General features: G+C 45.1%; 2 protein-coding genes across 3 annotated transcripts in view; one reads left to right on the top strand and one right to left on the bottom strand.

The window, feature by feature from the left end:
• Window positions 1-18,226, bottom strand: part of PDGFD (platelet derived growth factor D) — a 221,389-nt gene that overhangs the window by 98,445 nt on the left and 104,718 nt on the right. The window lies entirely within an intron of this gene.
• Window positions 7,916-9,355, top strand: DDI1 (DNA damage inducible 1 homolog 1). Its single transcript, XM_049614172.1, has one exon. The coding sequence runs from the start codon at window positions 8,048-8,050 to the stop codon at window positions 9,245-9,247; it is 1,200 nt and encodes a 399-aa protein (XP_049470129.1). The 5' UTR covers window positions 7,916-8,047; the 3' UTR covers window positions 9,248-9,355.

Below are 18,226 nucleotides of genomic sequence, written 5' to 3'. Positions count from 1 at the left end.
TATCTAGGATGGTCACGGTTATTCTAGATGAAAAGCTCATACTGTAAGGGAATGCTCTCACCTAGGACTCTGAAAGGGAAGAGGGAACCACGGTTAATTGCTGGGCAGATGTGCTACACATCCATCCCAACAACACAAATCACACCCCTACACGAGGCCATCACTGGTTTTGTTGTTGTTCGTGTGTGTGTGTGAGGTTGTTTGCTGCAAATTCAAGAGACGATGATCCTGTTTGCTTTAAACTTTTCTAAAAAGTAGTCTCAGATACTATTTTAATATCCGAAACCATGACTACAGTGCGGCTCCACATTTTAATTTTAATTCAATGCCAGTTTATCTCATGTTGCATAAGCAGTAATTTACGAGTTATCCTTAGAACATTTGGTCCCGTGTCTCTTAGCCACAGGCACGAAGGGTCCAGCACAACTCTCAAGTCTACATGAAAAACATTGCAGTAAGAACGTAAGATAAATCAAGACTTTGTTCAAAATGAACAGTGCCTTAAGTTGTTTTGAAGAAAAACGAGTTAATACTGAAAAATAAAAGTTTTGTCAGGGTTGTCTAGACATTTCTGTTCCATTTCATTTACAGTTTGTAAAGAAAAAAAAAATCAATGATCATATCTTCTTTGTCTTCAACATCAGAAATGGGGCGTCTGGTTTTGAAAGCCAGGGTACCCATGTACTCTGGTTAGTTCCTGTCCTCCAGAGGTCACCAGAAAGAGGCTACTTACATTCTGTGTGTAACCAGCACTGAAATGTTTCACCAATACGTCAGTAAACAAGCGCATATCGGCAGTGAAGCCCATTTTATGAGCTGAATGGAACAGAATATTCCTAAGTGGAATACAAATGTGGAACAGGACAGGCAGGGGCGGCTCTATGTCTCAGCATAGAGAGAGAGCCCATGGAGATGCTAACACGCCCAAACCTTTCTAATAGTAAGAAGGAAAATGCTCTGTACCTGATGCCATTGAGATAGCCTAAAAAAGAATCCTTGTATCTGGGCTGCTCAATTTAATTTTTCTGAGAAAAACAGAAGGTGAGTTGATTTCTCTTTTATTTGCTGTTTTTTTTAATGAAGCTTTTGTTTACCAGACTTGTTTCTCATTTTCATGGTTGGAATACAATTAAATCCTATTGACAGATGGGATTCAGCCATGCTAATTACCATGGTGATCAATTAACTCGGCTGCTGTTTGGAACAGAAAAAGCTACATAAACAACAATCTGGAAATTCTGTCTTTTATGAGACCACTGTAGAGACATCACCTATGATGCATACACTTCATGAAATATCCAATTGACCATGTTATGGTGGCACAAGTGGCTTTTGTATTTATTGCAGATCTTCTCACTCTAGCTTTGTCCCATCAGAAAACCAGCATACATCCTGCTGCAAAGATGGGTGGACCCAAAGTGTCAGCTTAAATAAAGTGACTTGCCATATAACTAGCTTTTGAGGCGGCATGGCCGGTGGCTAGAGCCATCAGATCCTTCGTGTTTGGTAGGACTGCATGCTATTACTTCGTGCCCTACAGTGAGAAGTCTCCTGTGTCAGGGCTAAATGTGTATGGACAATGTAAACACTGGTTACTTTCAGAAAGTTCTGCATCAGCTTACCAATATGTGCGTAGTTCCATCAACACCTTTATATTACAGGATGATATGCACCAGTTATATGCGTTTATATAAACATACACTAAAAGCACCCACCCCAGAAAGACCTTTGGATGTTCCTGAATTAGCCTCTACCCGTTTTCTAATAAAATATCTGCACAGGCTGGGGAGTAACGTAAGCTAAGACGGATGGACAACGTCATGCCGAAGACTGGAAGGAATCTTTCCCTAACTATAAACCAGATGAAGTGAACTGAGAAAAACACCCATGCAGATTTCAACCCAGGCACCACCTGAGCTCTTCCTCCTGGAGCTATGACTGCCCCTTCCCCAGCAAGGCTTGGGACCGGAAGGAAGCACGGGTGTCTATTCTATGTGCGGATGCTGGGGACAGGGAGACTACTGGTCCCTCCCTGCACCAATCCTACCACCCACAGCATCTACAAGGACAACAGTGAACAGTAAGATGTGTGCGTGAGGAGAACGGAGTCAAGTGAGTGGTGTGATACCTCAAGGAAAGGACTGTCCCTCCAAACCCAGGCAGGAAAAACTTCACCATGACCAAATCCTTCTTCCGGACCCAATGTCATTGCACTTTCTGCAGCGAGCCTTTGGGCACAGTCCTATCCACGTCTGGCACAACAACCCAACAAGGAACCTTGATCGCTTCCAAGCAAGGTGCCTATGTGTGTCTTCTCTCTCCTACTAGGTATCTTGTTCTTTGAAAGAAGAAAGTGACTCCTACTCATCCGTCTGTCCCAGAAGCCACCAGCCCAGTGACTTGCTTATAGAGGGTGGCCATGACATCTTCATTGTGAAAAATGATTAACGTGTTTACGAGCTCATCTCCAAATGGCGTGTAAACTTAACTAACACGTAAATAATAAACAAGTCTGTAACTTTCCAAATACATCTACTTCTGGGCAATTGATGGGACAAGACACTGCCAAAGATTTCCCACCAAGAATGACTCTACAGGAAGAACAAAGAGGAAGAGTAGAGAAGTCACAAGTAAATCAGAACTAAAAAAAAAAACAAAACACCACAACCAAAAACCCCAATACAAGTAGTGGGTTCAGGCCTTAGAAGCATGCTCCTAGCAGCAGTAGGAAAGGACTCATGAAGATCCAGGATGCTGGTGCCACTGTGATGTGGACTCTTGTCCAATCTGTGGCTGCTTCCCCATTCATTCCAGCACTTTCGCTTACACATCATGATGGAGGCCCTTTGTTAGGAATTTGGGAGGGTTCACAGTTGAGTAAGACAGGTGATGCACAAACATCTCACACAGTAGTTGTAATGAAATAAAGATACAATTTTTAAAATAAAAGTTTAAAAAATGCTAACTCTTGGCTGTCCCCTAGCTGATATTTGGTCAAATGTATGCCATTGTTCTCCGAACTTGAGGAGTACGCTCAGAAGCATACTGTCTTTTCTACCAACTACCATAGAAAAGACAGATACCTAGAAAATGTTTACAAAAGAACACTGTGTTGATTGAATATTAACACCACACGAGCGAAAAATTATTTTCTCATTTTCAGGATAACACATAATTACCTAAATGTAATGAGGAATGACGATGCTAGTGTTAATATTTTGACGAAGAAAATTTATGTTTGAGTTATTATGGTGTATTTGAACTTATGAATAGGTCACGATGGTATTTCTAAACAACAGTGTTTTTGAAATGTGCTGATTACAAGTTTGCTATAAAAGAGTAAACATTTAAAAAGGTTTGAATGATTTTCCCCAATCACAGCTCAAATGAAAACATCTTAAGGCTCTATTATCATTACTGTTACTATTTTGTGTAACTTGGTTATTCTCCATAGAGCAAAAATTTTTAAATGGAAACGTTCTTTTTCTAGTTAAGTTTCTAGAAAGTTAAGAAACAAGTATCAACCCACAAAATCATAAGTTGTTTTCATCCTGTCTTTATTACCTTAAATTTATTTAATCTGTAAGTGTTTCTCTCACAAATTACAAGTGATCTTCAGACTTTCAGTAATAAGGTGTGCATCCTACAGATCTGAGTTAATTTTTAAATGATTAAGACAGTGAAGGGATCATACGGCACAAAATAATAGCAGCAAACTTTCTTAAAAATAAGTAAATCACATGTATATTTAGATTTGGGAAGTCTATATTTTGAAGCAGCCAAAAGCTATCAAGACATTGTATTATTCTCAACATGCAATATATACTTAAAACATATTTCTTATGATTAAATGTTAAAACAGTAATCTATAAAATAAAGCAATAATACAACGTGCCATAAAAGTGCTCCCTGCTGGAAAAGTGTATATCTTTTTAATTGCACATTCTAAGTGATCGAGAACATGTCCTCACTACGTGTGCACTTGCTCTCTCCTCACACGTGTATATTTGTGCAGTGCAGGTCTTCTGTCCATATTCTGCCTCCTCACAATAAAGAAAAACACCAGCTGAGTTGCCAGCAGGTTGATAACAGACCATGTTCTCAGATCTCATGAGTTTCTTCAATTACATATCTGTTTATACATTTAAGTTAAAGGTCTTATCATGGTGTTTAAGCCTCAAAGATGGGCAATGCTAAACCTCTCAAATGGGAAACCTTCCAACGTACGAACAAAAGCTTGAACTTTCATCGGAGTACTGTTAATGTGTGTACCAAACAGTTATCTGAGGAAATAAATGTTGTTCATTTGTGACAATGTATTGTATTATTGTAAAGCAAATGGAAGAATAGTAAGAAAATTAGTGGTTTAACCTCTGAATCAGCTTTGCAAATTCTGCATCTTTCCCAAGTTGCTTTGAGAATTTCAAGGAACAATTGCCCTGTCTTAATAAGTACTTTATTTTTAAAGTGATACCAGGCACATATTTCAAGCAAGGAATCCAAACACAGCAAGCTGATATGTGTGCTTAATGTGGTTTAATTATTATATATGCTACATACTAGACATTTACGAAGCTACTCCTTTTTCACAAAAAGACGTCTGCTCTGTAACGAGCAAGACATAGCGCTTTAAACATCAACTGACTTCACTGACACCATAATTATCTGGATTTTTTACTGCATTAAGGTTTTATCAAGAGGCAAATTATAAAGGGAATTGTTGTGGATTTATTCCAAAAAAATAACCTGGGGGCTGTTTAGTGGGCTGGCCTGAAATCAGCGTCATCGTTTCTATTTTCTGGGTATTTAGGCTGTACAAGGAGAATCGATTTTCTGAGTGATCGCCCTGAGACCTTGTAGGGAGTCTCACTTATCAAAGGAAGATTCAATTATGTTCCCATACTGTACTTATGAAAGAAGAGAAGTGAGAGAATATATTCAAAGAAACTCGTCAGGAGAAGTTACAAGAACCCCCAGTTACCTGGATTTGTGCACCTAGAGAATTCAGAGCGCCCGTCATTTCTCACCAGGCTGTGCAACAGGAATTCATGCTGTGGGATCATTTTTATATTTAGGCGTATTTATATAGACTCCCGATGATCCCTGAGTTTATTATACAATCAGAGTAAGTTTGTCATTACAGTTTTGAGGGAAGATAATTACACATATGGCATCTCAAACACCCACGGTGCTGAGAGAAATGAAAGAATCAAACCACATATATGTAGTCCCAGAAGGCTGTGTTTAGCGTTTTAGATTCCAGGCTGCTTGCTTTGCAACAGAGGCGAGGTCTGCATAAGTGGCTAGACTGGAGGACCCTAGATCCCAGCTAATCCTGACATCCTGTGTGATACTGTGGGGAATGATGACACTGAATTGGCCAGACCTTGAGGCTTTCGTCTTTCCACCGCGTATTCTCAGAAAAGACTATACTAGGAAAAATGGCATTAATGCAAAATGCCACCAAAAGTAAAGAGTCACAGCAAGCTAATAGAACACATGGCATGAAGGTTAATTATGTTCAGTAACAAAGCAATGGTAACATGAACAAAAAGAACGTTAGCTTCTTCTTTGGATGTGAACCCTGGATCCTTGCTGTGCCAAAAAATCGAAAGCTTACTCTGCAAAAATGATCTCGCCCACTGTTTATAAAACACAAAGCCCTAGCATTATCTCCCTGACAACCAACCGTCCAAAGCTGGTTGGTAGGACGTAGAATCTGAGCCTTGCTGGCTGGGTCTCACCTTACACTGTTCTCAAGGTCAGCACGACCAAGGCTGATCTCTGATGACTCACCAGGACATCAACAACTACAGGAGTTTGTGAACTTAACATTTTGAGTCAAAAGGCCATCCCTCTCCACAAAGAGTGGAAAATAGCCCTAAGTAATTCACAATTTTCTACAGGAAAATTACAATGCAAGATTCCACCCAACCCCCCCAAAACTGTTACAAAATCCTCCTCATCCTGAAGAGCCACTCCCTTTCCGGTTAAAGGTGTGAAGGGAGGCCACGCACTTCTCAGCCCCCGGTTCTCCACCATGTCCACCCCCACGCGGCTGCCTTTTCGCCACCTTTCCGGAAGCCTTCCCAGCCCGACCCCCTCTCCGCATCCTGCATTTGTTCCCCAGACATTATTCACTCCTCCCGAGTTGTGTGGACTTGTCTGGTGTTTTTTCAACCCGCTGACTTTGTGTGGGTATGTGTGTGTGTGTGTGTCCACCTACACCCCCCTTTCAAAGACCGTGGGGTCCTCTACGAACACAGCTGTCACTTCACATTATCCCCGGAACTCAGCTCATGCTTCGCACACACTGGGCATTTACTCCACGTTCCGATATGAATGAACAGGAGTGTGGAAAGATAATGACAGTCAGAGCAACGGGTGAGAGGCCATCCTTTCTCCGAGACAAACGAGGCCAAAACAAAGCATTTCTGTAGGCTGATGCAATCTGGAACAAACGGTGCAGGTGTTCCGACAGAACCTGCAATATAAAGAGGCGGGGAGGGACAAGGCCGACGATGCAGACTACCTTGCGGTTGGTAAGGACACACACCTGGGAGGCAGGAGTTCCTCACTGAAATACAGACACAAAGAGTGGCATTCGAGGACTTCTCCACGGCCACCGTTGGCCCTGGAGGTCCTGTCTACCCTGACCCCGCGAGCCTCCGCTCAGGTGCCTGTGGGAGGGAACGGGCCCTCTGTCGGAGAGGAAGCCAGAGACACCCCCAGAGAGGCATTCATGACGCTTTTGACTCCAGAACTGATGTCAGGTTGGTTTCCTCGAAGACGCATCTCATGCATCCACTGGAGGAAAGGGCCTATTTCTAACCAGGCCTCCATTTGAGAGCCTCCGTGTCACCCACGCATTCTGGGGTTTTCCACTCCCCGCATCCGATGGGTAGACACGTGCCGTCCATTCTAGTCAGGGAACACTCTTGTTCCCCACAGAGCGGGCTGGAGCCTTCCTCGTATTTGTTCCTTCGACCCACAGTCCCCTGTCTGCACCATCGAGAACCCTTTACCTGGCTCTCTCCCCACCTGTCCCCATGAAGCGTGAGAGACCTCTTCTTTAAGTCAATTAAATGAAATACACACACACACACACACACACACACACACACACACACACACCTGCTTCAAATCTTCCCCGCTTCCTTTCTCTTTTTTCTCTCTTTGTCGCCCTTCCTTTTTTATATTTTTGGAGGGAGGACTCTTCCTTATTGATAATATTGCCATTCCTTGGACTCACGTGTGACTCTGTAAACCAGATTCAGTCATCTTCTTTCCAGCCTCACATCCTGCCACTCGAAACCACGTACAAATTTCTCCTATTACATTGGATGGCTCACATCCCTGGACAGAAAGCAGACCGCGTCATGAATTCTGGCTTTTTTAATTCTTTTCGTCCGGAGAGACTCTCACCATTTTTCCCACGGAAAATGTGCATCCGTCAGGACCTGCCTGGTCTCCTCTGGAGCTCAACGTGTCTCAGCAGAAGCCCTTGCCTCCAGTACTGCGATTTCCCCGTTCACCATCGAGCCCTCCCGAGAGCGTGAGGTCATGGAGCTCAGGCACCGAGTCTGACCCCCACCCCACCCAGAGCTCAGGCACTGAGTCTGACCCCTGTCTTTTGCCCCAGGCACACAGGGAGATGCTGGCCGTGGAGGCGACCCGCACTCCCTGCCTGCAGAGTGACGAAGAGCACACAGACTATAGCTCTCAGAGGGCCCCGATGAAACCTTTCCCTGCTATTCGGGAAGAGCTCATCATTCCCAGAGGACGGATGGGCAGGGCTGGAAGGGCTGGCCTGGGAACCACACGGCGGGACCGGAGAGACCTGGCTTCTGGGGGAGCGGGCGTTCCAAGTTCCAAGCAGCACCACACAAACAGGGTCTGGAACACACACGTGCCCTCGAGGTTCCGTGGGGCTGGTGAGCAGCTGGGCCTCCCCGACAAGCGAATGAACGAGAGCCGGGGCACCAGGGGAGGACACCGGTGAGCCCGCCACGCGGCTGATCCCCTGCGCCGACCCGGGGCCCATGCCATGCTGGTCACCGTGTACTGTGTGCGGAGGGACCTGTCGGAGGCGACCTTCTCCCTCCAGGTCAGCCCTGACTTCGAGCTGCACAACTTCCGCGTGCTGTGCGAGCTGGAGTCGGGGGTCCCCGCCAACGAGATCCAGATCATCCACATGGAGCAGGTCCTGGCCGGCGACCACAGCTCGCTGGGCTCCTACGGCCTCCGCGACGGTGACGTGGTGGTGCTGCTGCAGAAGGAGGGCGTGGGGTTCCGGACGCCGGGCCGCACGGCCAGCCTGCCCCACGTGGAGCTGGCCGGGCCGGCAGAGCCGGGCCCGTCGGGCGGCCGCCAGCATCCCCCCCCGCAGCACCTGCAGCGCCGGGTGCAGCCCCGAGGCCTCAGCTCCGGGGAGAAGAGGGTGTCCGCACAGAGCCTGGACAGCCCTGTGCTGATTCGGAGCATGCTGCTGTCCAGCCCCCACGACCTGTCGCTGCTGAAGGAGCGCAACCCCCGCCTGGCCGAGGCCCTGCTCAGTGGGAACCTCGAGACGTTTTCGCGTGTCCTGATGGAGCAGCAGAGGGAGAGGGCCCTGCGGGAGCAGGAGAGGCTTCGTCTCTACTCCGCGGACCCGTTCGACTTGGAAGCTCAGGCCAGAATCGAAGAAGAGATCCGGCAGCAGAACATCGAGGAGAACATGAACATAGCGATGGAGGAGGCCCCGGAGAGTTTCGGGCAGGTGGCCATGCTCTACATCAACTGCAAAGTCAACGGGCACCCTCTGAAGGCCTTTGTGGACTCGGGGGCCCAGATGACCATCATGAGCCAGGCTTGTGCCGAGAGGTGCAATATCATCCGGCTGGTGGACCGGCGCTGGGCTGGCATCGCCAAGGGGGTGGGCACACAGAGGATCATGGGCCGGGTCCATCTGGCTCAGATTCAGATCGAAGGGGATTTCCTTCAGTGCTCGTTCTCTATCCTCGAGGACCAGCCCATGGACATGCTTCTCGGGCTGGACATGCTCAGGAGACATCAGTGTTCCATCGACTTGAAGAAAAACGTGCTGGTGATCGGCACCACGGGCACGCAGACTTCCTTCCTTCCCGAGGGGGAGTTACCCCTGTGTGCCAAGCTGGTGAGCGGTGCTGGGCAAGAAGAGTCTTCAGACAAGGAAGCAGTGGACACTATTAAGCGTTCGGTCAAGGATTTAGGACGGAAAAAGCACTGAAATGGGTTATAAATATGCCACCACCTTGAGGGAGCCTCAGGTCCCGGGAAATTCTAAAATACGAGCTCACTGGCCATGTAATCATTAAAAACATCAGTAACAACCAAACCTGGCTTCAGCACTACCTTCTGAGATCCATCACTGTGTAAGTCATGATTGCTTGATCTCAGCCCCTCATCCATTCCCTTATCCCAACGTCACTGAGCCTCAGCCCAGGAAGGCTCTGGAGGTTCCACGTGATTTCCAGAGAATCCATGAAAGAAAATCAATCTCCTCCTTTAGAGACACTGTCCTATCAGATCACGGGGTGGCTCGTCTAAACCACATGCTGTTTGCTCATTCCCTAGAAAGAGCCATCGCTACAGACCCCACAGAACATCTGTAACAAAACAATTTCCAATCAGCACTAACAACTATTTACATTAAGAGAAATAGGTCTATTTTCACAGATGTTGTTTTCTTTGGGAAAAGTCTTAGAAATGGTGAGCCAGTTACACTCTGAAGTTGACTAATACTTACAAATGTCTGTTTTGGACAGTAGAAAGGCAGATTTCCTCATATTCTACATCTTCCCTTCCAGCGGACTCCCCTGGAAGCATGCTCACTGCACTCTGCCCCTAAAGGCTGTTTTGCCACATTTGAGAAAATGGAATTTTCTCCTAGGAAGTCTAAAATAATGCCCCCTTTCCCTTGCATTCAAAGAAACCCTGGTCATAAAATGAAGGCCAGCAAGTAGATTTTTTAAATTTAATTATATGGTGCAACTTGGAAGGCTAGTGGTTGTGCTGTGGGGCCAGTGGGAGGTAGGAGCAGGCAGTGGGCCACATCCCTCAATACTCATTTCAACTAAATCATCTAACAAAAAAACCCAAAAAAACCCTCTGTTTTAGGGGTGCCTGGGTGGCTCAGTCGTTTGAGCTTCTATTTTTGGTTCAGGTCATGATCTCATAGTTCATGAGTTTGAATCCCCACATCGGGCTTGCTGCTGTGCGCCTGTCAGCGCAGAGCCCATTTTGGATCCTCTGTGCCCCTCTCTCTGCCCTTTCCCCACTTACACTCTGCCAAAAATAAATATATATTAAAAAAAAAGAACAGTAGATTCTAAGTCAAGAAATACATGTTCTGATTCTAGCTCAATGGTACTTAGGCGTATCGGTTCACATCTGACACAACTCAGATTTCTCATCAATAAATCACTTTGGAGCAGAGAGCCATTGTCAGGTGCCTGGGCTTCATTATGATCTAGGGCATTCTTTAAATTAAAATTTCCCAACAAAATCTAAAGCCACTGAAAGCATTTCCCAAAAGTTACAGGAAAACAAAATGCTGTCATCACCATATGCCTTTCTTGGTTGGCTGCTTGGTGACACCAACCATCTTATTTCTAAAGAGTCACCTCTTCCTTCCAGACACCTGTTCACCGCCTGTTTTCTTCTTAATAGATGTTCCCATGCTCAGATGCCCCAACCTTGTCTGCATTCGCGCCAATGGCAGCATCCACTGAACTGCTAAAAATGAGCAATGGACAGACCTCTTCTCTACTTTTGCTCCTAAGTACTCAGCAAACGTAACTGACAAAAGGAAGAAATTCAGAGTAAAGTCAGGGATAATCAATTAAATGCCTGTGATGAAAACTGACTGAATAAATACAATGAATCCTTCACTGATAAAAATATGCATGTTCCAGGGTGCCTGGGGAGCTCCGTCAGTTGAGCGTCCAACTTTGGCTCAGGTCATGATCTCACGGTTTGTGAGTTCGAGCCCCGCGTCGGGTTTGCTGCTGCCAGTGAGGAGCCTGCTTGGCATCCTCTGTCCCCCTCTCTCTCGGCCCCTCCACCGCTCACACACATACTCTCTCTCTCACTCTCTCAAAAATAAACATTAAAAAAAAATAAGCACATTGCTCAGCAGTTTCTACAGGGTTCTGTTTTCAAGTCTGAGTGTCCTGAGTGCATGTCATGTGGAAATGCTCAACATAAAAGTTTGGTATTTGGCCTATCAGGATGTCTCACCCATAAAAACCAACCTGAAAAACATCAGATCTTTAAACTAAAAGGTAGTTTGCACGATATCACATCCCAACATACCCACCTTGCCTTCTTGGAGGAACATCCCTTGTAAAGTAGCTACAGTGACTCAGGACCAGTCTCAAGAATAATTCTGTTTCTGATTTTGAACTGAACTCTACTATTCCATAACTTCCAATAAATAGGTCTTCAAGTTTCCTTCTTCCAAGAACATATGTAATTAATGGGATTTCTCTGGCATGAAATAACCCTTTGAATACGTGAAACCAGTGTCACTTAAGTTTTAACTTAATTCTTTTAGCTGTCTCTCACAGCGTAAGTTTGGACCCATGTAAAAATTTCTGTCATGTTCCTCTGGACATATTCTAGCTTCTAAAAATATTACTTGAGTAAATGGGTTGATAAATTAAAAATACTTTTATTGAGCTAAAAAGCAATGATCTCCAAGAAAAATCAATAAGCAGAGTGGATGAATTAAGCAGTGTCCTTCCTGATTAATTTTTAACATCACTGTCTTTCAAATCAGATAGGATTTTAATAATTAGTTTCATGGATCGAAATCCTGACTCAGTCCTGTGTGCACTTGAATAGACCCTTGTCGATTAAATTTTAAATGGATTAGTTTTAGGAAAAGGTTACATCTTTTGCATATCTATCAAGTAAATTAGATGCTATGCAATGTGCCTTCATATGTGACTGCCTTTAATCCTCAGGATAAATCCTCAAAATAGCCACCAACCGCATTTTACAGATGAGACATTCAAGGCTCAGAATAATGAAACATTCAGATATCCAAAGCTTAGTGTTCTTTAAACTCTTTCTTGACGACAATCTACATTTTTTTTAATGTTTGTTTTTAAGAGAAAGATAGCGGGGGAGGGGCAGAGAGAGAAGGAGACACAGAATCCTAAGCAGGCTGCAGGCTGTGAGCTATCAGCACAGACCCGAGGCGGGGCTCCAACTCATGAACCACAAGATCATGACCAAGTTGAAGTCAGACGCTTTGCCTCCCAGGTGCCCTGACAATCTACATTTTAGACTGCGACTCAGTTTCACATCACACACACACACACACACACACACACACACACACACACACACACGTAAGTTTATTTTTCCGAAACAAAAAAATTCTTGAAATAATATGAAATGTTTTACCCTTTCCCAGGCTATTACTTCAAAAAACTGTATTTTATTACTTAAGAAAATACATTTAGACATGTCCCACTAATTATCTCACCAAGGTATCCTGACCCACAATGTGAAAAAACTGACCTGCAGGCCTGCTGAGTTCAGGTCTTTCTGATTTCAACCTCCGTGATGCGACACATTTGAGTCCTAGCTACCAGTAAAAATTGTCACAAAATGTCACCAACTCGGATTCTTGCTACTGGACGTGAGTAAGCCTTGTAAGGAAGACGGAGAGTCTCATCTTGAATTTGCATATGACTGGTGACCTGGGCTCCCCCCCCTGCTTAAAGGAATGCCAAATGCGGATAAATGACCCCGCTGCTCTGCAAAGAAAACCAAAACAAAATCTATGGAAATTAAACACCACTGGCAGAAAGGACTACAGAGGAGCAGTGGACAGAAGAGGGTCAACAATTATTTACTGAACACCCACGAAATAAGCACTGAGCCACACTCTCACAAACGTGGACATGTGCGAGTTATTTCCAGACCTCAAGGGGAGCACAGCCTGGCAGAGCCAGGGGAAAGACTTGTAATCAAGTGAGGCCAGAAAGGGTGGACGTGGAATGTGTTGGTGCAAATGAAGGAATGAAACTTATTACGGGGGGTATTTTTAAAAGAAAAAACAAGCCACTGAGTGCACTCTCAATATGTCTAAAATGACCGACGCTGATTCTGGACAACAAACATCCTCTCCTCCTACAGTTCAGGCTGCTAACGTACAACTTCTACAGCGTCTGCTGTTGGGAATTATCGACTACGGGGAATGTACTACCTGGAAAACGAACAAATCTTCATTTTCCTTCTTCCGGTGAGACATCAGGATAAAGCACGCCACTTGAGGAAGCTGACCTAACCCTGTTTAAGATGACAAGCCATTTAAAGAAATCCATTAATCCCTTGGTTTCACCTAACGTCCATGTAAATGCCCGTTTTACCTAAAAGGAAATCACTATTGTCGATAAGCATGCATTTCGAGAAGGCAGTAATGCATTCTGCTGCAGTTAAACCAGAAGACTGATGACTGAGATTTTGAGAGCACACAGCCTCAATTTTTTCCTAAAGCACCAGGTCGTAAAATTTCTCTTGTTCCTAGGGGAAAACCCACTCCCCAAAAGAAAAAGAAATGGGTGTCTGCATGTATGAATTCCTCTTCACTGCAGGCATTAAATGTTGCCCTTTAAAAAAAAATGTTTATTTTTCAGAGAGAGAGAGAGAGAGAGAGAACACATGTGAGGGGGAAGGGGCGGGGGGGGGGGGGTGGTTTACAGAGGATCCGAAGCAGGCTCTGTGCTGTCAGTGCAGAGCCCAATGCAGGGCTTGAACTCCCAAACCCTGAGATCCTGACCTGAGCCAAAATCAGGAGTCAGAGGTTCAGCCCACTGAGCCACCCAGGTGCCCCTAAATGCTGCCCTTCTAGGAGAACAAGGCACTTCGTACAGAGGGTCATTGCTGACATCCAACATTCCATAAAGAAACATTTGAGGGAGTGGTTGGACAGTGATCTGGGACTCACCCCTGGGGAAGACACTGTTAAAGTGCTAACATTCAGAGTGGTTCTTGGAGACTGACAAGAGCCTGGAAAACCAAAGAAGAGGAACAAAGGTAAAGAAAGGGTAAACAAGGACGAGGGGAGGGGGAAAAACCCTAAAGGTCTATTGTGCTTTTAAAACTACATCTCCCTGGGTTTAAGGGCTGTTTTATAAGGTGGGTGGGGACTGGGCTGAGATTAAGTATTGGCTGTTAGGTCCACACTACTTTATTTGTCACTGGCCAGGTATTTAAAGTGAAGCCTTCCTCACTTTGGAGCCTGAGTCAAACTTGCTTTTGTGCCCCTGCTTGTTTGCACGTCTGGCTCCACCTGTCAGAATCAGGCTTTCTAAAGAGTCCGTATCAGAGGAGCAGGGTCTGCAGTCCCGCTGTGGCTTTTGGTACAGGGTCCGTGTAGGGTCCACAGCAGGCTGTGGAGCTGGGCACACCTGTGGTGGCTTCCTCTCATTACCCCAAAGGACTCTTTTCTGATGGTGGCTCCCCTCCCCTTCCCCCTCCCTCTGCCCCTCCCCGCCCCTCCCCCCACTTCTTTTTTTGAGGAAAGACTTTTATCAAGCCAGCTTTTCTATTTCTAATCAGTAAGGCTTATTTTAAGAACACCATTAGAAAAATCATAAGGTAATCTCCTCCTGTGTGAACATCCATACGAGGCCACACAGGCTGTGCTCCAGAGGAGAGCAAAATGTCTATTTTCTACTGGTAACTGATATATACATGCTGTGTCCAAATAAAGTAGACACTGAGGACCAACAAAGGCATTTTCCAGGTAATGTAATCACTTAATGCCATCAAATTCTTATGCTACAACATCAGTCACTATTCTAAAATCTTACTCTACTAGCCCTTTGTTGCAAGGACCTTGAGATGAAGAGGAAAATTCATTTAAATTTTTTTTAACATTTATTTATTATTGAGAGACAGAGAGACACAGAGCATGAGCAGGGGAGGGGTAGAGAGAGGGGGAGACATAGAATCTGAGGCAGGCTCCAGGCTCCAAGCTGTCGGCACAGAGCCTGACGCGGGGCTTGAACTCACAAACTGTGAGATCATGACCTGAGCCGAAGTCGGTCGCTTAACCGACTGAGCCACCCAGGCGCCCCCATTTACAATTACATTAATTCGCATATTCTCCCTTCAAACCCATGTCAAGTCTAGAGATTCAATGAGTCTGTCAGTCAGAAAGTATCAATGTCTTGCATGCATCAACATCACTAAAAATTCAATATATTTTTTCAAGAGTCCAGTCACTGTCCTATGTCATGCAGAGACACAAGGAAATGTGACAGTCTGAGCCGTTAAAAGAAGTCAGATGAGCTGGAAAAAAATGCCAAGTAAATGATTCAAAAAAAATATTCCATTCGGTGCTGACTCATGACATATAGAACATCAGTGCAGGGGATGGTCTCCCGCGCCCGATCTGAGCTGCTGACCGCAACATGGCAGAATCCCTGGGAGAAAATTTTATCAAGCAGCTACTGTGTGTCAGCCACGATCCCGGTGCTGGATGTGCAACAGTTTTTGGTGCTCAACCGGTACTTGGCGCTGCAGCCAGGCAAACAGGAGAATCTGTCCCCTCCTCAAAGATGAGTCATTCAGTGGTGAGGTGACCCAGCTAACCAAAGCAGTTCTCAGGGCGAACTTCAAGGTGAAGTCTGCGGTCTGCTCTTGCCTTGACCTGCGGTGGGTGGCACCGTGCCCAAATTCCTTCCTGGTGCGGGCTTAGTCTCCCAGCACAGTTTGACAGCTGTAAACGGATACTGGGCTCACAGGACCACGAACAACAGCAATGCGGGCAGAAGAAGTTAACTCCTAGAGATGAGTCAGCGGAATGGAACACTGTCACATACTTAACCTCCAGGGAATAAGAAGTGGGCTTCTCCGGGCCAACCAGATGGCAATTCTACAAATGTTTGGGGACTGTGAAAACCTGTAATGGGGCCCAAGTTACTAAGGAAAATCTAGCAGGTGTTGGGATTTTCCGAAGCGATAATGATCCTGTTCGTAACGTTATCTTTGGTATTCGGTATTTTGTACAAGGCAAAGAGTACCTGCTTAATAGATATAGATTATATGAATGAATAAATGGACAAAGTCCCACATTTATTAATAAGGTGATGCAGAGAAAGTGTGACTTTTTATTTTTTATATAAAATATTTAAGGTAGGTATGACTAAATTATATATAGTCAGATTACCTTTGTTTTTTTTAAAAAAAATTTTAATGTTTTATTATTTATTTTTGAGAAAGAGAGAAAGTACGAGCAGGGGAGGGGCAGAAAGTGAGGGAGACACAGAATCCGAAGCAGGCTCCAGGCTCTGAATGGTCAGCACAGAGCCCGACGTGGGGCGTGAACCCACGAACTGGGGGATCATGACCTGAGCCAAAGTTGGAGCTTAACCAACTGAGCCACCCAGGCACCTCTAGATGGATTTTCCTTGTATAATTAGAATAAATACATTCTGAGTTAACAACATGGGTGATATTCACATGTACAGATTTAAATGTAAGTGATCCAAGAAGTAAATCCTTAGGATGCTTTTAATCTGGGTAAATTGCCAACTGTTGCATTCCAAGGACAATCTAACTAGTTGGTTTGTGTGGCCGAATCCCCCCTTTGTAAAAACCAACAGTCTAACCTCATGGCAACACTCTGCATTTCAGGGAAACCAGAACAACTGGTCACCCTACAAGGGTTGGAACCGGATTTTTAATGTAAAGCATGAGAAAGAGGATACTGTGGACACCTCCAAACAGGGTGCACATTTAATGGGCCTGAATGATCGACGACCTGTGTTACCAGCATATGTCCAAATATACCTTGAAAGGAGAATGTCCTAGTCTATTTGCGGAAGAGAACTAACCCTATTTAAACTGATTCATCAAATGCTTCTGGACCGGAAAATGAATCATTTAATTTTTTTTTAATTTTTTTTAATGTTTACTTAGTTTAGAGAGAGAGAGAGACACAATGCAAGTGGGGGAGGGGCAGAGAGAGGGAGACACAGAATCCAAAGCAGGCTCCAGGCCCCGAGATGTCAGCACAGAGCCCGACATGGGGCTCGAACTCACGAGCTGCGAGATCATGACCTGAGCCAAAGTCGAATGCTTAACCTACTGAGCTACCCAGGCACCCCGAAAATGAATCCTTTTAAATATCATAAGAAAACCACATCTTAAGTACTAAAATACTTTAATGAAAGAACCCTAAATATTTTTTCAAAAAAACCCACAATACAACTGAAGGTGAAGAAGCCGCTTTAATTGTCAGGACCCCTTAGGAGTGGTTTATGTTTACACCACTATAAAAATGAAATCAATGGAAATGGATTTCAGAAAATAGGAGCAAAATAAATATTTCAAATAATTATGAACTTGGATTATCCTGAAGAAGCCCCGATAAGACAAAATTATACCATTTTTCACCCCGAGAGTAAGGTTAGTGGTGGAATGAATTTAAGCCTCAAAGTAAATCCCAGGTTGGGCATTTTCAGGGACTGTCTGAACAGAGGAGCAGAAACGACAAAAAGGAACACAAATAACGATGTTGCCTCCACATTTATTTTAAGTCACCACGTAACTGGCAGAAAGACAAGATGCACTGAATAGAACATAAGGTAGGACTGCACGGTGGGAAACCAGCAGATTTTGGACAAAAAGTTGTGCTTACAGACAGCAGATGATGTCCAGAAGCAGCAGCTTGGCCCAGGATGTGAGTGAGGGGTGGGAGAAACACGGGGGGACCCCTGATCCAGCAGAAAGTTGTAGAGAGTTGGGGGCTGGGCGGAAGGAGAGGGAGATACCACCGGCCGATCACACTGCCACGGAAGCAGAGGCGTGAGAAGGTTCCAAGGAAAAGAGGTCAGCCACTGAGGCTCAGTGTGCCAAACAACGCAAAGAAAAGCCAAATGGCAAAGCGGGACCTTTCCCTCTGTCACCGCAAGGACAACAGAATCTGTGACAAGAGTGGCTTTCACAGACCTGAGCGGCGTGGGGGGAGCAGATGACTTCCGTAGAGCACCAGCAACATGTGGACAAGGACCTCGTCTTATCCGAGAGGCCCATTCTTCACTCCCTGTTTAATCACTCCCCTTCTGACCCACCTCCTCAAAAGTTTAGAGAGAAACGCTGTTAAGAAAAATGTTATATAAATATCCCAGAGCCAGGGCTGCAGGCTGTATTCTACCAGGAACAACTGCATGAAGTGAGAGCA

The sequence above is a fragment of the Panthera uncia genome, chromosome D1, assembly GCF_023721935.1.
Source record: "Panthera uncia isolate 11264 chromosome D1, Puncia_PCG_1.0, whole genome shotgun sequence".
NCBI classification, from domain to species: domain Eukaryota; kingdom Metazoa; phylum Chordata; class Mammalia; order Carnivora; family Felidae; genus Panthera; species Panthera uncia.
Note: the sequence above shows the minus strand (reverse complement) of the source record. Positions and strands in the feature narration are given on the sequence as shown.

Excerpts from the sequence above, each read along its gene's own strand:
- DDI1 (XM_049614172.1), top strand. The coding sequence starts at position 8,048 with ATGCTGGTCACCGTGTACTGTGTGCGGAGGGACCTGTCGGAGGCGACC.